Source organism: Haliotis rubra, unplaced genomic scaffold (assembly GCF_003918875.1).
Source record: "Haliotis rubra isolate DU_JTF1 unplaced genomic scaffold, ASM391887v1 Scf295, whole genome shotgun sequence".
Lineage (NCBI taxonomy): Eukaryota > Metazoa > Mollusca > Gastropoda > Lepetellida > Haliotidae > Haliotis > Haliotis rubra.
The window spans coordinates 79,825-98,959 of record NW_025766963.1 but is presented as its reverse complement, the minus strand read 5'-3'; the positions used below and the strand labels follow the sequence as shown (position 1 = coordinate 98,959).

At 37.9% G+C, this 19,135-nt stretch overlaps 1 protein-coding gene across 2 annotated transcripts in view; it reads right to left on the bottom strand.

The window, feature by feature from the left end:
* Window positions 1-8,034: 8,034 nt before the first annotated feature.
* Window positions 8,035-19,135, bottom strand: part of LOC124282190 (phosducin-like protein) — a 74,647-nt gene continuing 63,546 nt past the window's right edge. For both annotated transcript variants that reach the window (XM_046718156.1, XM_046718155.1), the window contains exons 7-8: window positions 16,485-16,609; window positions 8,035-8,237 (exon numbers count right to left, since the gene is read on the bottom strand). In XM_046718156.1, the coding sequence (XP_046574112.1) occupies window positions 8,120-8,237; window positions 16,485-16,609 (243 nt within the window). In that variant the 3' untranslated portion in view covers window positions 8,035-8,119. The remainder of the gene's footprint in view (window positions 8,238-16,484; window positions 16,610-19,135) is intronic.

The window sequence follows — 19,135 nt, the reverse complement described above, 5'->3', positions numbered from 1 at the left end:
CTCATAAATGATGATGTAAAACGTCACAAGTTTTACGTTTTAATAGCTTTTTGATGACTTTATTATCAATATCATTAAGAAATTTGTGTTTTTTCAAAACGAAAATCACTGCTAAATTTCCATAAGTATATTTTGAGATGACCCCCGCGATTGTAAGTTTCACTGAGACGTCATAAACATGTGTATAGAGTGGCTGAACTGTTGACTTTAATGTTCCAGAGTGAATCCTATTGTCCATTCGTATATCACAGCTTTGTATTGAACCGATTGACTTGAATCAATAACTGATATGAATGAATTGTTTGTTTTGTCAGTTTTTGCATAGAATATAATCTTCATATACCTCGATGATAATATGTGTAGTCTCTAGACAGACATCGACACAAACTTCACAGATCTATGAACCTCTCATTCATACCAATACATCTAAAAGTAATATAATCATTTGAATTGTGAGTTTAAACGCGTATTTTACATGGATTTACCTTTACAAGGATGAGTGCATTCCGCACAAACGCTACACCCTCCTGTTATCAATGTGTAACTGTTTACAGTTCGACAGTCTGAAAATACCCACAGTTATGTTGACCCTAGACATGTGTGCGGGCGAGTTCATTCATCAGAAATCTGTTACTTACGATGTGTTTATAATTATGAACTTCTAACCACACTCATAGTAATGTTTCATGTAGTGGTTAGAGCCGTAATTGATCTATTGAAAGGTAGCATACATTCATGTTCAGATATATGTATAAAATCTACACGCACATACATTCCTACATTACCACAATTCATTCAAATGTATTAAATACCGCTTACATTTAATATACACACAAACAACAACAACGAAACAAAGGTTTGATGAGGGGAATACCCATGACTTCTCTGAAAGAACTCCCTTTAAAAATAACAAATGTACAACACATCTTCCCTAACATATAATAAAAACGGTACACTGGTCACACAATTTATGAATGGGAAGCTTCACCGGTAGGCGAGGCCGGTATGTTGACATTGTTAGGTCGGTATGTTGACATTGTTAGGTCGGTATGTTGACATTGTTAGGCCGGTATGTTGACATTGTTATGGCCGGTATGTTGACATTGTTATGGCCGGCATGTTGACATTGTTATGGCCGGTATGTTGACATTGTTAGGCCGGTATGTTGACATTGTTAGGCCGGTATGTTGACATTGTTATGGCCGGTATGTTGACATTGTTATGGCTGGTATGTTGACATTGTTATGGCCAGTATGTTGACATTGTTATGGCCGGTCAGTCGCTGAGTCTATCTGCTACACACTAGCTATGAATACACCTGCTTCGACATATTTTTTCCCCAACAAAACCATTTCCTCGCGTTTAAAATGTCCATGTTAAACTATGTTCTCTCTTCGAAAGAAGGGTGACTATTGTAACCATGAAATACGTGCCTTGCCTCTACATGTCTTATCTATTTCTTCTATCTCTCTCCAAACAGCTTGTCTAACTTTCATGGTGGACAACTTGTACACCGTACAGGATGAATTTGATGCAGCTAGACGTACATTTTTCCTACATTACCCGGCGTATATAATGTTGACACAACCCGTCTCTATTGTGGTATGATGTACTTTCAACACACATCCTGGATAAAGCGCTTACACCTACAACTGTCATCACTAGACTTGACTGATTTGACAGAAGTTGATAATGGATTACGGAGGAAGGAAATTGTGCACACAGTCCAGGAAGCAGTAAACGAAAAATGTTTTAATGAATGGAAAAAGAAAATAGATTGTCCGACTGGTCGAGATGGCAAGGGAAGTAATAAACTTCGACTATACAGAGCCTTTAAGTCGCCCTAAAACTATAAAACCAAACCAACAGAGCCTTTAAGATAGACTATGGAGCAGAGCATTATGTTACAGAACACATACCACGAGGACACAGAAGAGCGTTAGCTATGTTCAGATGCGGTGATGCCCCCTTACCAGTAGAAACTGGATGTTTTAGTAATATGTGGATGAGAGGGTGTGTTTTAATTGTTTGAATGTTGTTGAAGATGAAATACATGTACTTTTATTTTGTCCTTTATATCGGTCTATAACAAAATGTTTGCTGGATAAATGCCAATTTCTAGACAGTAACTTTATAAATTTTACAGATGTGGAAAAGTGTGTTTATAATGTCTAGTCCTTTTTTAAGTAAATTAACAGCCAAGACCTGCTTTGATGTTTTAAAGGAACGACGCCGCCAACTTTACCATTAGTCTGTTAACATATGTAAATTTTATTATATCATATATCATTATATCATTGTATTTATATTCTGTATAATTTTATGTGTAAATAGTCTCTCATAATCCTTTTAAGGATGGCTCATCTTATGTTTTTATTTTATATTGTTTTAATTTCTGTAAATGAGGTGAGACTTATAATAAACAATCTGTCTGTCTGTCTGTCAGGGCAGCACCTTATACATAGCTCTATTCATTACACTTTGCTTTTGTTTTTCACGTCTTATAAAGGGTTTTCTAGAAGATTGCACGACTGCATTAAAACACACACCTTTCATTGACCTTTCCTGACCTGTGATGTCCTGTCTATCTCGTACCTGACTCTGACCACGTGACTTGGATGAGCCAATGAAGTTTCCTTAACCTTCCCTCCACCAAAAGGGGTGTCTGGCGACCCCTATAATACTACTTGTATTTGATTTAGTATTGTTGTTAGCTAAATTCTTCATATATAAATGTAAAGTATTAAAAACTACTTTTAGGTCTAAACATTTTAGACATTACTTACAAGATAGGTATTTTATTGAAAAGAATATATCCTTCAGTAAAAGTGAACAAGATAAGTTTTATAAAAAGTGGATGTTATATCATGATTTTGCAAATTTGAAATGACTTTCTGAGTTCTTCCTTCTTGTTCCCTAATGAAAAAATATATAGGCTGAATGGACTTGAACTTAAACTTACTGTTAATATTTGAAGCTTGTAAGTGTGATTGGTGAGTGAATGTGTTGTAGTGTCTGGTGTTGTTGTTTTGTGCTTTGTTAGAAAAAAATCCTGTTTTTCCTGTGATCAATTAACCTTCTTGCAAAGGATCTTAGAGTTCCCTGGCTCTACGGCCTTTTCTGTAACAGGGGAAGCAGGAAACAAAAAATATCAATTATAGAAAAAAAAGAGAGGTGTTCAGGAGGCAGTACCTGTTTTTGGCGTGTTGAGTCTCAAAATCAAGTATGGACGTGTATCATTTCAGTTCAATGCGGTCTTAGGTGAAGTAAAAACACCTCTTTTCATGATTGTGGAACAAGTTCAATATGCCACACCTTGGGGAAAAATGATAGATGGAGAGCTACTGGTGTGCTTCAGTTTTGTACCTAGCTGCCAGAGTGTCGTCCACAGAAATACCATTTGACATTTATGGCATTATAGACCGTCGCCGCAGTGACTTCCCACAAGACCGTTGGATTCGAACCTTGCATCACCAATAAAGGTTCCATCCGGCAATCTTTACATCCCATTCCAACATGGCTCAATAGCTCAACGACATATACGCCTCTACGGCATCCACGCATGACGGCCTGCCCGAAGACCAATTCTGACGCCAGAATATCGACGTGGACGTCTCCAGTGGAACAGACAACACTTGCGATGGGGAACAGGTGAATAGGGAAGAGTTCTCTTCACTGATGAGTCACGTTTCCTTGAATTGCAAGGTCCCCTGATTCGTCACCCATTGAAAAACGTTGTTCGAATCGTCCAATAACGCTGCATGATCAGACATTGAATGATCTTTCCCAGGACTTTTCGTCGAAATCGACGTCTACGTTTAGTGGCCGCCTTTAGGCGAAGGTGTCAGACCTGCATTAATGCACAAGATGGACACACTACTAGCTGGCCGTGTGAACTTTCTTGTACCAGTTGCCCTATTCTTTTTGGACTGTTGATCGTTACACAACCTTGAAACAATTGTCTTTCCATGTTATGATATTTAATTCGTGGCAGTAAAAAGTTTAACACTGATTCTGTTTTTGTATATATCATGTAAAACGTAGAATTAATTGTATTCATCGGTTTTAGAGCATATAATGCGCGTTTATACGAATGTTTTTCTTAGGTGTCTCACATTATTTAATTACCAGAATGTTGCCGACGGTCAAGAGAACATTGATGTTAAATACTGGCTTAGAAAGTGCAGAGTGATGATTGTTTCAACAAAGAGCCAAATGGCTGGTTCCCCGAATATGCAGGTAATTATTCACCTCCAATCAAACTATGAAAATGCGATCAATGTTGTAGACCATCACTTATTGTTGCAGTTTTATACGACTGACTGACTGACTGAGTTTAGTTTTACGCCGCTTTTAGCAATATTCCAGCAATATCACGGCGGGGGACACCAGAAATGGGCTTAACACATTGTGCCCATGTGGGGAATCGAACCCGGGTCTTCGGCGTGACGAGCCAACGCTTTAACCACTAGGCTACCCCACCGCCCCAGTTTTATACGAACCGAAGGAAATGACTGACTACACAATGCCATTTTGAAAGTGGTCAAATGTAACATGTTATATTTGGGATTACACTTTCTTAGTAAAGTACAAATTCTAGTATACTTTTTTAGAGTTGAGCCCCATCCGGGATTCGAACTTTGACTTTGGCTTTTTTGTCTTCGGCTATAAATATCGAATTGACATTATTCTAGTTTTTGAGTATATTTGTCCAGATGGATGTACTTAAAAGGCCTTCAACATATACTTTAGATCAGCTGTTGTTATTCTATCTGATTGAATAACCATGTTGTACTGTGTTGTGTGGAAACATGAACACAAGAGTATTCATATATATCAAACCAGCACACACAATGGAGGTGATCCTGTAACTTCTACTACTCCGAATTTTGGGGACAGAACTATAGACATGATAGTACATGTATTCGGTAGCATGTTGTTGAAAGGTCGAACTGAGAGGGCACAAGTGGTGAATAAACATACTTTTGTAATTCGGATCCTTGAGTATTTATTACTTCACCTGTTTTAGGCAATTTCTCACACATATCCGAGTTCTGTGTTGGGGAAACATACGAGTCTGGAAGTTAGCACTGGAACTCCGATTTAAATATGGTAATGAAACAGAAGACCATCAGAGGGGCACAGGAACCATACATAATCTGCTTTATCCAGACAATCTTGCCCATGAAACATTCGTTATATGATATTTACTCTCGGCTTCGGTTATGCGTGGCTGTTTGGGATTTTAGAAGATGCATTTCTTACGTTGTTAAACTGGGGCGTTTATCTCACAGAAACCATTCGTTTCCCAAATTTGTATCTCTGTAAATCTCTGAGGGTGATAAAACAGTTCTAAGGTCATCACGCTTTGCATGGGTAAACATTTTACAGTATCGCGAAGATACTTGGTAAAACAACTGGGTACAACTTCAAACAGTGCAAGACGATCTCCTACCCAACGGAAACGTAGTTCCTGAACTTCTCGTCATATTCGAACCTGATAGGAACATTCGTACCTATTCTGGTTGACCAGTAACCAAATTGGGTTGACTTTGTAACATCAGCAGCACAGATGTTATGTATGCAGCACATCTTTCACTGGTTATATGACTTGTACTCTTTGTTTTGTAAATTGGTCTGTGGTCTTAAAAAAAATATATCTTGATTCTGACGTTCACATTATAACCATTTCTCTGACAACTTTCTACAAGTACTTCAGTGTTTAAATGACCTTTTTCTGTAGCAGTTATGGCTCGCGATTACTTAATCGTCCATGCAACACAAACCGTGATTTCGGTTACTGGAAACGATTGCTGGATAGTTCGGAGTCTCGGCTTCACGTGGATACGTGCTCGTGCTGAGGTGAGGTGAAATTGGGTTTAACGTCGTGCTTAAGAATATTTCGCTCATATGACGATGCACGTGCTGAGGTTATTCTTTATGATGTGTAGCAGGCTGATATAAAGATGCAGTGGTATGTATTGGTAGGCATGTGGAAGTTGCTTCAGACTCAAACTGAACACACATGCAAGTTCATATGCTTTTCACTTCTGACCACATCTATTCTGATAATATACCCAGCTGAAGTTGGTAACGACATCAATAAATGGTCGGTGAATTAAAAGTCTGGAAAGAGTGCCAAGCACATTTCATGCAACTTCGACATTGTCAGTATTGACTGACTTTTACCCTGTTCACTTAACCCCAAATACACACTTGAGTACCTCTGGAACTGGAGTAATTTTGCGCATATTATTTTCATTTGAATTTGAAGCCCAGAGAATGACAACATGAAATCAAGTTTCAAAGTGTTTAATTTTGTTTCACTATATCAACAACAAAAAGTTAAATAAATCATCATTTTCCAACATACTGTTTAATGTTGATTAAATTTTGAAGATGTGAATATCCCTAAAGGGTAGTGAACTTTGTATTTTCTCCAGAAAACAAGTCAGGATACATTTTATTACATATAACTAGTTTGGAAACACGACGAAAGATAAATTACACAGTAAACAATGACGACAGTAAATTGACAGTCATCACACACATGATGAAGTTGACATGAGGAGGGGAGGTATTACTGAAATGTGTCATTGTCCAGCTAACAGCGGGAATCAGAATGGCACAGAGTTTTTGTCAACCTTGGAATCACTACTAGTTCTGGAATTAGTATCTGCAATATCCATCTCTATTATGTCTGACATAAACAACGAGTAACCCTCTCTCAGACTGCCAAAATGTCTACACACAGTTTCCACACACAACCTAATTGCCTTCTGAGATTAACTTTTTTCATTCATGACACTGTTTCTAATTGTTTCACAAATAGTGAACTTTCAGCTGTTAATGCCAAAAAGAAAAAAATCCTCATGTACCGTATATGTCTAAGAAAGCCAACCAAAGCGGACATCACTGACTACTTCTAAGCTTTAATAACCATGTTATGGCATGAACACCAACAAGTTTTCTTCCTGTGGTTCTATGGCTGGCAGAAGAAAACCAGATGAGCTCATATTATTATCTTGGTCAAAAAAGGAAGTGTACAAGGCGCTGTGTCTCTGACTTATACATAAACTTACAGAAACACATACTGTGAAAGTCAGACCAAGCAGAACAAAGGCAGTCTATATTCATAGAACAGATGCGTATTGGTGGCTCTACTGAAAAATAGATAAAGATTATTACACGAATAAGTGTGACATATGACTTATACGAAACTTGTGCAAAACTATGTATTGCCCGCGAGAGCGAGTGTGGTATGACACACTTGCTCGAGTGTAATACGTTCTTTATTATCCATTTTATTCATGAGTAAAACATGGTAAGCAAGTGTGACGGCCCTCTTCATTGTCGCCACGTTCAATTGTCACAGACGACAAAATACAGAAACAAAATGGTTGCTATCCAAAAGTGATATGTGCACATGTGCACACATGATACATATGACACTGGTTATGTTTCACCATATGGGTAATAAGAACATTTATAACACATCACATACTAATAATGACGTAGAACAACAATTATGGTACACAATGTTTACAAATTTGTACATTATTTCTTCATTCTACCATGACATTTAAGTATGTTCGTTTTTGATTGGCTGTTACTAAAAAATTAGAAGTGAAAATTTTTCAATAACCACTTCTGAGAGCCGGTTCACTGCGCGTAGTGTCAAAACACTACGCAAGGGTAATGAGTGCATATTTAAAAAGCGTTTTATTCATGGTGCATATGTCATGGTAGAATGGAGATAATCCTATTGTGTTTACATTTTTGAAGTGATTATAGTTGGTTGAACGCTGCTAAATGTTGCATTTAAAACCTCACGCTAACGTGTTCGGTTAGCAGCGTTCAACCAATCACTTCAAAAATGTAAACACAATAGGATTATCTCCTAACTGAATATGTAAACACTCTTAATGTACTTTTGATTGGCAAGTTTCTGATAAGGAACAAATCACTGTTGAATTAGTCCCCATCTTACCAAAAATGTTTTTCATGACATCTGCAGATTCAACTAAATTCTTCTTGTTATGTAGCATGTGGAAATATGCTATCATATTTTCCAGTTTGGTAAAAATGTCTTTTGAACGAATAATTAATTCGGTTACTATCAGTCAATCTCAAAATCACTTCCACTGTCCTCGTCTTGTGACAAAGGTATTCGCAGTTCCCCTGTAACTTTATCCCGGACACCAGGTAATAATTCTTCAGCTGGAAGCACACCATGTCTGAAAAAAGCAAGAAAATGCCTGAGGGATTAATTGTCATTCAGTGAAGTTAAACATCCTAAAAAGGATGTAATTTTTTGATAACGTCTAACTGATCATATCACAATTTGTTATTTATGTTGTTTATGAGCTGATGTTTATACAAGGCTGTACTTTTTTTTATTGAGGGGTTTTAAAAATTTATATATTTATTTATTGGATTATCATACGGATTGTTTTGGATTATCATGGAGTGCCTAAATTAGTAAGTGATCTTGACTTCTTGACTTGACTTTAACGTCCCACTATGTCAACAGTAGCAAAGATGTATCAGTATTTAGTAGACTAAGTTGCAACAACCACCAGTTTGTTTTGAATTGAGTTGAGTTGGGCTTTACGTCACATCGGCATTATGCCAGCCATATAGTGACGAGAACAAGTCAGCATTAATAAACATGTAAGTACAGAGTCACAATGAGTTTTATTTCAAAGATTGTTTGTTTTGATGTCTAAACTACCATCGTTCTGTATAAACACGTCTCCAGCTGCATAACGATTTTGAATTAGAGTATCCCACTTGCATTGTACATATTCCTGTTGCATTGTATATATATTGTACATTATCTACATTGTATCATACCTTGTCATAGTTCCTCTCCTTTTGTTGCTTTCCCAGTTGTGTATATCCATCTTCTATATTGTTTGCTATAAGCGGGTTTGCATTTTTCTCATGTGATTACATATTACTATCATATTTGTCCTATGTCTACCGGTTAGCTAACCTATTATACCAAACTTACCATTCTTATAGCATTAGTATCTCGAAGATCTGCATTGCCTGAACACCCCCTATCTTTAACGAAGTTCAGCTATAGCAAAGTTAGTAAATAGATATCGTATAAACTTTCATTAGAATGGGTAATGATATAATCCAACATAGAATTGTTATCGGAATTTTTTATGGAATCACACATCAAGCAAGCTCTAAATCTAAAAACCCACGTATAAATCTACTAGCTTATTTTACAAGACTTTTCAGCTCCTCATCGTGTATCTTTAGCCTAGAGTGTAAGGCGTGGATTGTATTATGTGCTCTATGTTTTGTGACAGCATCGTTAACCAACGCGCTGATTTTACTTCTATTGTTACTGATTTCTGGTGACATTGAGTTGAACCCTGGCCCTGTGCATGATGTAACTCAATCATTAGACAAGACTTTACAAATATTTCACCTCAATACGAGAAGCGTGATGCATAAGCTAGCACACTTGAACGAATGCTTATCTGAAAACCAAATTATTTGTTTCACTGAGACGCACTTAGATAACTCTATCAGTAACACAAATATAGCATGGGATAGTTTTCACGAACCATTGCGTAAAGATAGAAAAGCTTTTGGTGGAGGTGTCATGATCTATGTGAAAAATTATTTGAGTTTTAAAAGCTTTGATTTGGAAAACAGTAGTGATGAAACAATTTGGTTAGAAATATATTTACCTCAGAAATCGATCATGCTTTGTGCAGCTTATAGACCCCCAGGCATGGACGTGACTTTTTGGGAGAGATTAGAAAATTCAACAGAAAATTCATTTGACTTTACATCAAAATTTGTACTTGTCGGTGATCTGAATGAAGACCTTTTATCAGATAAAATTTCACATTTAAGAGAGATCATGAACCGAAATGCATTGTATAATGTTATTAAGGACCCTACACGTGTTAGTAGAACAAGCAGAATAGTTACCGGTTTACCAAAATATGCTACTAGAAATACTCTAACGTATGAAACAGATTGGCAATTGTTAAAAGAAAGAAGAACATGTCATAAACTGTCTTCATTCTATAATATCTACAACAAAAATGCTCCATCCTATCTTTGTGATCTTATGCCTCAAACTGTTGAATGTAGGACAAATTATAATCTGAGAAACATTCGTGATCTTTCCCTGTCTTATTCCCGCACAAATCTCTACAGTCAATCATTTTCCCCATCATCTTCACAACTTTGGAATAATTCCCTTTATATGTTAGAGAATCAGTTTCCCTTAAAAGTCTTAAATCGCATATACGCTCGCGTAAGTCAAAAGCACCAGGATATTTCTCATTTGGTAATAGAAAACTCAATGTAATTCATACCCAGCTAAGATATTCAAATAGTAGATTAAATGGTGATCTATATATAATTGGTCTTATAGAGAACACCGAATGTAATTGTAACTTTACCTGTGAAATTTCTCATCATTATTTTATGGAATGTTCTTTGTATTCTAATATCAGACAGGAAATGTTTCAAAATATTAGCAGAACTTGTAACATTAGATCACCAACAACCTAGATGTACTATTAAATGGCAGTGCAGATCTTCCGTACAGTGACAATATTCAAATTTTTAAGGAAGTTCAAAAATATATATCAAACTCCAAAAGGTTCAGTAATTGGATATAATGTTTATGATCTAAATAATTCATGTATTAATTGTATTGTATATATCCTTTTGTATATATCTTTCTATCCCTGTACATATAGTTTGTTTCACTTTTGCATGTAAGCACTGTAAATAGGAGACGGCTTCACCAAGCTGTCATAACTTGTACCCAATCTATTCTCTTGAATAAATATGTTTAAATCAAATCAAAATTAATAAAAATTAGAAACACAGACAAGATAGGTGTTTCCAATAGAAACAAGCAGTTGTCACTAAGGTGACATAATCCCCCGCCGTAAATTATCAAATCAAACCTAAAGAGTAATGAAAGTGAATGTCGTAGTTTAAGACTGACTGACTGACTGACTTGAGTTTGGTTTTACGCCGCTTTTAGCAATATTCCAGCAATATCACGGCGGGGGACACCAGAAATGAGCTTCACTCATTGTACCCATGTGGCGTAGTTTAAGATGAAGTTAGATGTCAACACAAACATGACGAGTCAACCCCTTTTGATATCTAGCTCTGCTCTGTAGCTGTTCAAACACACAAGTATTTTCAAGACTCACTTTGACTTTGACATGAATGTCATGGTGTATGAAATATGCAAAAAATAGTAATAGAGAAATTGCTTATAAAAAAACCCCAAAACCCAAAGTCCAGTGAACCGTTCATGAGATATCTTGCTGACAATCTTAACAAACTGAAATCTTCAAAGTGTCGCTGTGACCTTGAAAATTACATGAAGATCGCCTGGGCCCTGCGCCTTCCCTATATGAAGCTTTGTGTCAAATATGATGAAAAGCCAGTGAACGGTTCTTGAGATATCTTGCTGACAATCTTAACAAACTGAAATCTTCAAAGTGTCGCTGTGACCTTGACAATTATGGAAAGGTCACCAAAATCGATTGAGCCCTGCGCCTTCCCTATATGAAGCTTTGTGTCAAATATGAAGAAAGTAAATCAAGTGAACGGTTCTTGAGATATCTCGCTGACAAGCTTAATATGCAGGCTAACATGATGAAATCTTCAGTGTCGCTGTGACCTTGAAAATTATGGAAAGGTCACCAAAATCGATTGAGCCCTGCGCCTTCCCTATATGAAGCTTGGTGTCAAATATGATAAAAATCCAGAGAACGGTTCTTGAGATATCTTGCTGACAATCTTAACAAACTGAAATCTTCAAAGTGTCGCTGTGACCTTGAAAAGTACGCGAAGGTCACCAACCTCGACTGGGCCCTGCACCTTCCCTATATGATGCCTGGTGTCAATTATGATGAAAATCCAGTGAACGGTTCTTGAGATATCTCGCTGACAAGCTTAACGTGCAGGCTAACATGATGAAATCTTCAAAGTGTCGTCGTGACCTTGAAAATTACATGAAGGTCACCAAGATCGACTGGGCCCTGCGCCTTCCCCTATATATGAAGCTTGGTGTCAAATATGATGAAAATCCAGAGAAAGGTTCTTGGGATATCTCGCCTACAAGGGTATAACGTTAAAGTCCCCTATGACCTTGAAATGAAAGGTCGCCAAACATGACTGGGACTTTTCTTATACTGTGATGAACTTAGGTACCAAGTATGAAAAGAATCCAGTCAATGGTTCTTAAGATATTCCAATTCGTACGGACGGACTGAGCCTAATGCTATATCCCCCGCTTAGCACGGCGAGGGATAACTAAATAGATGCAGACTCATCCCCATTCCAACATTAGCCTGAACTGTCGCATCAGAAACAGGTATCATGTACCATCTTAACTTTACCAATGTGATGAAGGGCTATGGGCATGCTTCAAGCTGGTAAAACACGGGTGGTAAAAAATGTTCAGTCTGTTTCACTCCGTGATTAGGAGACTTTGGAACAGACATGCTAAAAATCAGTCCTGTACATGGTCGTCAGAAAATGACCCACAGGAAATCAAATTGGTGTCCATTTATGCAAGGACACCAGATTTCAAGTTATTGACCAGGCAATTATAAATGACCAGTCATCTACATGAAGCTACTCTGCATGTTCAGAAACTATGAGTTGTACCACTATAGACATGTCAACACATTCTGGTATGACCAGAAGTTACAGTCTTAAGCCGCTCCTGGAGTAAATTTACACCTGCGTCAGCAAGAAGGCCAGCATCAGCTGCAGAGAGAGAGAATGACAGAGAAAGCAACGTGCCGTATCTCGCTGGCCCTGTAAACCGTCACACGCCTGAATGAGTCTTGATGGAACGGGACGAATCGGCTACCATACAACCTAGCTTGCCGCGAGAACCGGGACAAAATGGGCAGCAAGGGTGACACAACCGTGACAAAACGCCAAACAAACGTGGCCGAACGTGACAAAACTTTAAAGGACCGTGAAATGCTGGGGAATACACAAGCCTCCCGTGCCACTACGGACCGTCTACAAGTTTTGTTACGGCCTATTACGTGCTGTCACGTTTTGTTGCGTTCCCTCCTTTTTACTACAGCCTACTACGTTTCTCATTAACAGCCTACTAGGTTTCTCATTAGTACCGTGACTGTCATGGCAAATATTTTAACAGTTTAAAAAATCTGGCACGGCATCCACGGCCTGTCAGTCTCCCTACGTTGTCTCACGTCCATCCCGTTTTGTCCCCGTTTCACTATGTTTCGGTGAAACGGGACTGCCGTGGACGTCGGGAACATGGTGTAACCCTAGCATTAAGTCAGTTTGACAGCAGTATCAGTTTCAGGAGTTCATTTAAAGATTTTACATTTTATCTCCATTGTTCAAATTGTCTTTTCCTTTCCTGTAAATAGAGCGATTAGTAATTTCTTCTATATGTAGTTCTTCTAACAGCCCTGTGGATTGTACAGTCTGATTGTTTAAAAACAATTCCACCTGTGCCATAAGAGATTGTGATGCATATCTATCACGTTTCATGCATAAAATATCGCACATCAGTACGTAATAGTCGCTAATATGTCATATCCGCGCCTTCTGCATGCACAAGGTGCTACGTACATTACTATCCCTGTCATTGGACACCATTGTACCTTCCAAACTTTCTGAACTCCTTGGGGACCATACAGTCTCGCTGCGTGTTAGGTGCTTAGAGAACAAATGGCTCAAATTGTCAGTCTCGTGGGTATCCATTTTACAGCTGGGTGGACTGGGACATTGTGGATAGCACTCACATGTTCCAGCCCGGGTCTTTGATGTGCAAGACAGATGCCGTATCCACTACACCACTGCGTTGATGTTACTAGGATAACGATAGCCATAAAATAACAAGTACCACTGTAAATATACAATGATAAAGGTGCCTTTACATGGTACGATGTGTAGTAAAGAACTTGAAGCATGCGATCAGACGTGAGAAATAGGGTATGTTCCAATTTTCGCGACACATCGTAAGCTACTTAAATCGTTACGACAAGGGAGTTTACACGTTTCGATATTGAACTGCTTCAGGTCGCAAGTCCTTACTCTAATGAGGGTCCCAGTTCAGCAAACGTTTCTTGAGTCATTCGAAAATGCTCTACCTACGTGTCATCATGAAAGGTGCCTTGCACAATGTCTGTCCACCAGGTTCTTGAACGGCTCCTGTAGTTAACAAATGCTGCAGATCTCCTGTGCAATTTTAAAATCAACAGCCTATTCATTTTCTGTCTGAACATTAAATGACCAAACTTCTTCAAAACCAGATGTCTGGGTGGTATGCAAATCAGATATACTCCTATTTGTCAAATATCCATGTGAACAGAAAGCAAATATACTTTTACTCCTGTAAGTTAATTTACGCCATAAGTAAATATACTTACAGGAGTAAATGTGTGCATGTAAAAGATGCTAAGTAAACTTAGACTCAGTATTATTACACTGCCATACCGAGTCTATCAAACCCTAGCAGAAGGTCGCGTCAGCTAACCTTTTGGACTGACCAGTCAGAACACAGATTACCAAATTGTGAAAGTTAACATTCGCACATATCGTTTGAACTTCTACCTCAAAAACTCGATATGTGCGAATGTTAACTTGGGTATCACCAATAGTCTCGTGTAATGTTTTCAGTCCAAACTCGCTCTGGATTTCTGTATAGGCATGTTCTCAACAGTACTTTGAGACGCCATATTGGCGCCAGTAGTTGTACTGTTTATATTCCATGTTTGTCCACCTGAACTGTAGAGTATTGGACAAAAGTCCTTCATATTGCCATTTGGTGATTGATCATCAGTATGGATGATTTAGAGAAGAGGAAGTTGATTTTAGAGTATTATAACAAGGACATCGGATCAGCTAAAGTGATTTCAAGTAGAACAGGCATCCCTTTGTCCACTGTTTATCGTGTTTTGAAAAATATTGCAGAGGAACTTTGACCTGGTTTAAATACTAGTAATGAATTTCTTTCACGAAAAAAAAGCGTAAACGACTTGAATTAGAATAGGGATAACTGTACCTTGTTTGACGAATTGGGGACGTATACCGGTGGTTATATAGCCGCAAATTTAACGTTATATTGGGGACGTGTGGACTGATGACAACCGTAGATAGCGATGTACAAGGGAGGCCTGTTACGCATGCACGCAACTCCTATGCTTGTTGTGGGTTCTCCGGAACCCTTTGGCTTACTAAGGACAACGACTGACTGACTGACTGAGTTTAGTTTTACGCCGCTTTTAGCAATATTCCAGCAATATCACGGCGGGGGACACCAGAAATGGGCTTAACACATTGTGCCCATGTGGGGAATCGAACCCGGGTCTTCGGCGTGACGAGCCAACGCTTTAACCACTAGGCTACCCCACCGCCCCACTAAGGACAACGACTCCCAGGGAGATGGGTGCTCCCGAGCGATGTGGTGTTGGCCGCAACCTTGTACAAGACAAGGGACGCAACTCGGCAAGTAAGCCTCGCCTCGCCACGATTTACAAGGTACCCCAGTAATTAAAGTCTAGCGACTAGAATCGGGCCAGCCCTTGCTTCAAGAAGTTTAAAAATTTGACATTCCAGTTATCTTGGTTTTTTTCTCAACAAATATCAATTAGGGGATAACTGTACTGTGTTTGACGATTTGGGGACGTATACCGGTGGTTATATAGCCGCAAATTTAGTTATATCGGCGCGCGTTAAAGCGGAGCCGATATAACGTTAAATTTGCGGCTATATAACCACCGGTATACGTCCCCAATTCGTCAAACACAGCACAGTTATCCCCATTCTAATTCGACTCGTTTTACGCTGGGTTTTTTTCGTGAAAGAAATTCATTATTTAAACCAGGTCAAAGGTTAATCATATCACTCATTGAACTTACACCATCGCCAGAAAAAGTAGTTCCCTTTTCAAACTTCAACACGTTTATTATGTGCACACTGTCTAAATCTGACAATGATGAATAAATCATAGTGTTATAGATAAAATGGACGGAGTTATGATGAAACCACTCTCTAGTTATCAGAAATGAGCGGCCGCTGATTCCTCAACTTCAGGCCATTATCAGTTCTGTTGTGAAATGACGTCACAGCAGGTGGCGTCACGCTCCATAATGACGTCATAATCTTGTTTCATGATCTAACAGTGTTGTTTGAACTTAAAATTAAATTTATGACACTGCTTTGTCTTTTTATATGCTGATTATACGGTCTGAAATTAATAGTATTGACCAATCAGAACTCCTGTTACATACTAAGCTGAATTCGAATGGGAATTATATTTCCTGGAATGACCTTGGAATTCTGAATTCTACTTGTTCGATGTACTTTCCACATTGAGACATTGAGGGGTGATGGGGTAGTGTAGAGGTTAACACACACACACACACACACTCTCTCTCTCTCTCTCTCTCTCTCTCTCCACCTTATATAATTACAATACATACTCTTGTAAAAAGCACTCTATGTCAGAAGCAAAAAAATCCTCTCCAAATTCATCTGACAATCGGATGTAGTTTCCTATCAATTCTTGGTTTCTGTATATCAAGAGTGCTGGAACACCATTGGCTGCCTGAAATAAAAATAAGCAAAAGTTATCATTGGTGGCAACTAAATGCAGTGTTGGAGAAACAACAAATAGAAATAGCCTTCACAATGTTTTCATGATAACCCAAACACGTGGCACTGAACTACTGATAGCATTCCAATCCAGTTCGTTTGACATCATTTGCCATTCTGACCCCACTATGAGATGATTTCCTTTCTCGTGCGACTTCTGGTTGACATGAATTCATTCATAAGCTCTGATAATGTGTTTTCACCTGTTGAGATATGATTCGGCCCAATGACAGGAGACCGCCTCCGTGGTGTAGTGGTTAGAGCGTCCGCCGGGAGAGCGGAAGGTCGCGGGTTCGATCCCCGACTGCATCATACCAAAAGACGTTAAATATGATACTTATTGGTCCCTGCCTGGTGCTCGGCATTAATGGGTACAACAAGGACTGGTCGGCTCGGAGTCAGTATAATGTGTCTGAGTGGGGTATTCATGCTTCACTGTGGCATGGTATCTCAGTCGGCTAGCTCTATAAAACCAGCTTCAGTCTGGGCTAGTACAAGCAGCCGCACATGTACATACACATACACATGCATGCACATCGTCATATGAGCGAAATATTCTCAAGCACGACGTAAAACCCAATTTCACCTCACCTCAATGACAGGAGACAATAAAATGTAATAAAGTTAACCTTCCTTTCAAAGCTGAGGCTGCAGTCAGATTCTGCTGTTTATTAGGAAACATTCAGAGTGTCCAATATCTGCACAAACCAGCATAGCCTGCTTAACCCCCTGGAGGCTAGAGGGACATAATTATATGTCCTTCCTCTTCAACCCTCACTTTGATGTCGCAATTTTTTACAATTACGAAATCTCAATTCACAGTGTTATTTGGTGTATGTTTTGAAATGTAAAATTTGAACAATTACTTGGCATATTGATATAATTTTTTCATGAAATCACTAACGATAATTCTGAACATTGCTGATGAACCTAGAATCAGTTGGAATGTTTTAAAAATTACACAAACACATACGCCGAAGTGCGCGTTCGGCCAGATCGGATAGTGTTTACAAAATCATGTTTCGGTATTGAGACGCCTATTGCATCATATATATTTCATATTCAGCTGTGACAAATGCATTACTGAATTTCTCATACATTTTAGAATTAAATTACAAATGGTCTTTGTCACCAATACCTAGTGTCTAGATGAAATGAAATGAAAGATATTGGACGTGAAAAGACAAACCTTGTTTGAAATGTAAACAAAGAAATATTCAGATTTTACACTGTGTAGCATTTTCTGAAATTTTCAGACACCCATTCGTCTATTAGTAGCATGCATATTCTCAATACTTTCAGAATATGCATGGAAAGAGTAACGTAGCAAGAAATATCAAATTTAAAATAGATACAATACAGTAATGTGATGTGTTTATACAAAACAAAGTTTCTGTGCAGCGTAACGCCAAGACTGACGCATAATCACACAGCATGACAACAGTAATTATCGGCAATTCTGGCTTCCTCTTTTATTCACAATGAAAATGATAAAGACATATATATCATTCTGATTACTTACATCACATATTCATGTACAAATGATCCCTGATTGCCAATTTGTAAGAAATTGGTCATAGCTAGTGACATTACTGTACATATTTGGCAATTTCTTTGAGGTGATGGTCGGTTGAATAAGAGTAAACACAATCACAATCCCACCGACTACCCTTTCAGTATTATTATGTATATTTTGGGCATCGTTCTGATATCTTTTCATGAAATTAATTTCATTATCTACATTTAGCCTTGTTAAATATCATGTTGGGTATAGTGGATATAGGGTATACATCATTTTTTATTCTTTGAAAGTTTCTGTTTGTTTGAACAGTATTTACATAAGAAATTGACACATTTAGTGCAGTGCACCATATTTTAACCCTTACACAAATTTTAGAAGATTAAACTTAGGCATAGCTGCAACATGTACTCTAGTTCCTATGATGTGCAATATTCGTTATTGGGACCAATAAATTACAGTTTCATATGAACAGGTAGTGAACAGCAATTTAAGTTAACCTTATAAGTAAAACTGACAATATTAATGAAAATGATTTATATATTTTATGAAATGTATAAGCACACTTTTTTAAAGGAATTGTATTTTTCCTTGAATTTGTTTATTTCGTCTTATTGACAAAACAGTGTTGTACATTGATTGGCCAGGTGTGCGTTTGTCACAAACATTTTACGACTTACTATCATTATTTTCGATATTTCGATATATATTCAATTCATATTAGAAAAGAAATATTGTAATGACAGGATATCAAACTGTAACTATATTTCTACGAAAACTTAAAAAAATATATAGACTATGTCATGTCATACTTTGGACAAACCTCACATTATTATTTTGATAGTTCCATACAAAGAGAGCTATGTTTTTGCATCTTTCATTGCATACTGAAGAAGAGAAATAGCAAAATAATCATAAACAAAGAAAACTCTTATCCTAAAAAATATATCTGTGTGCTTT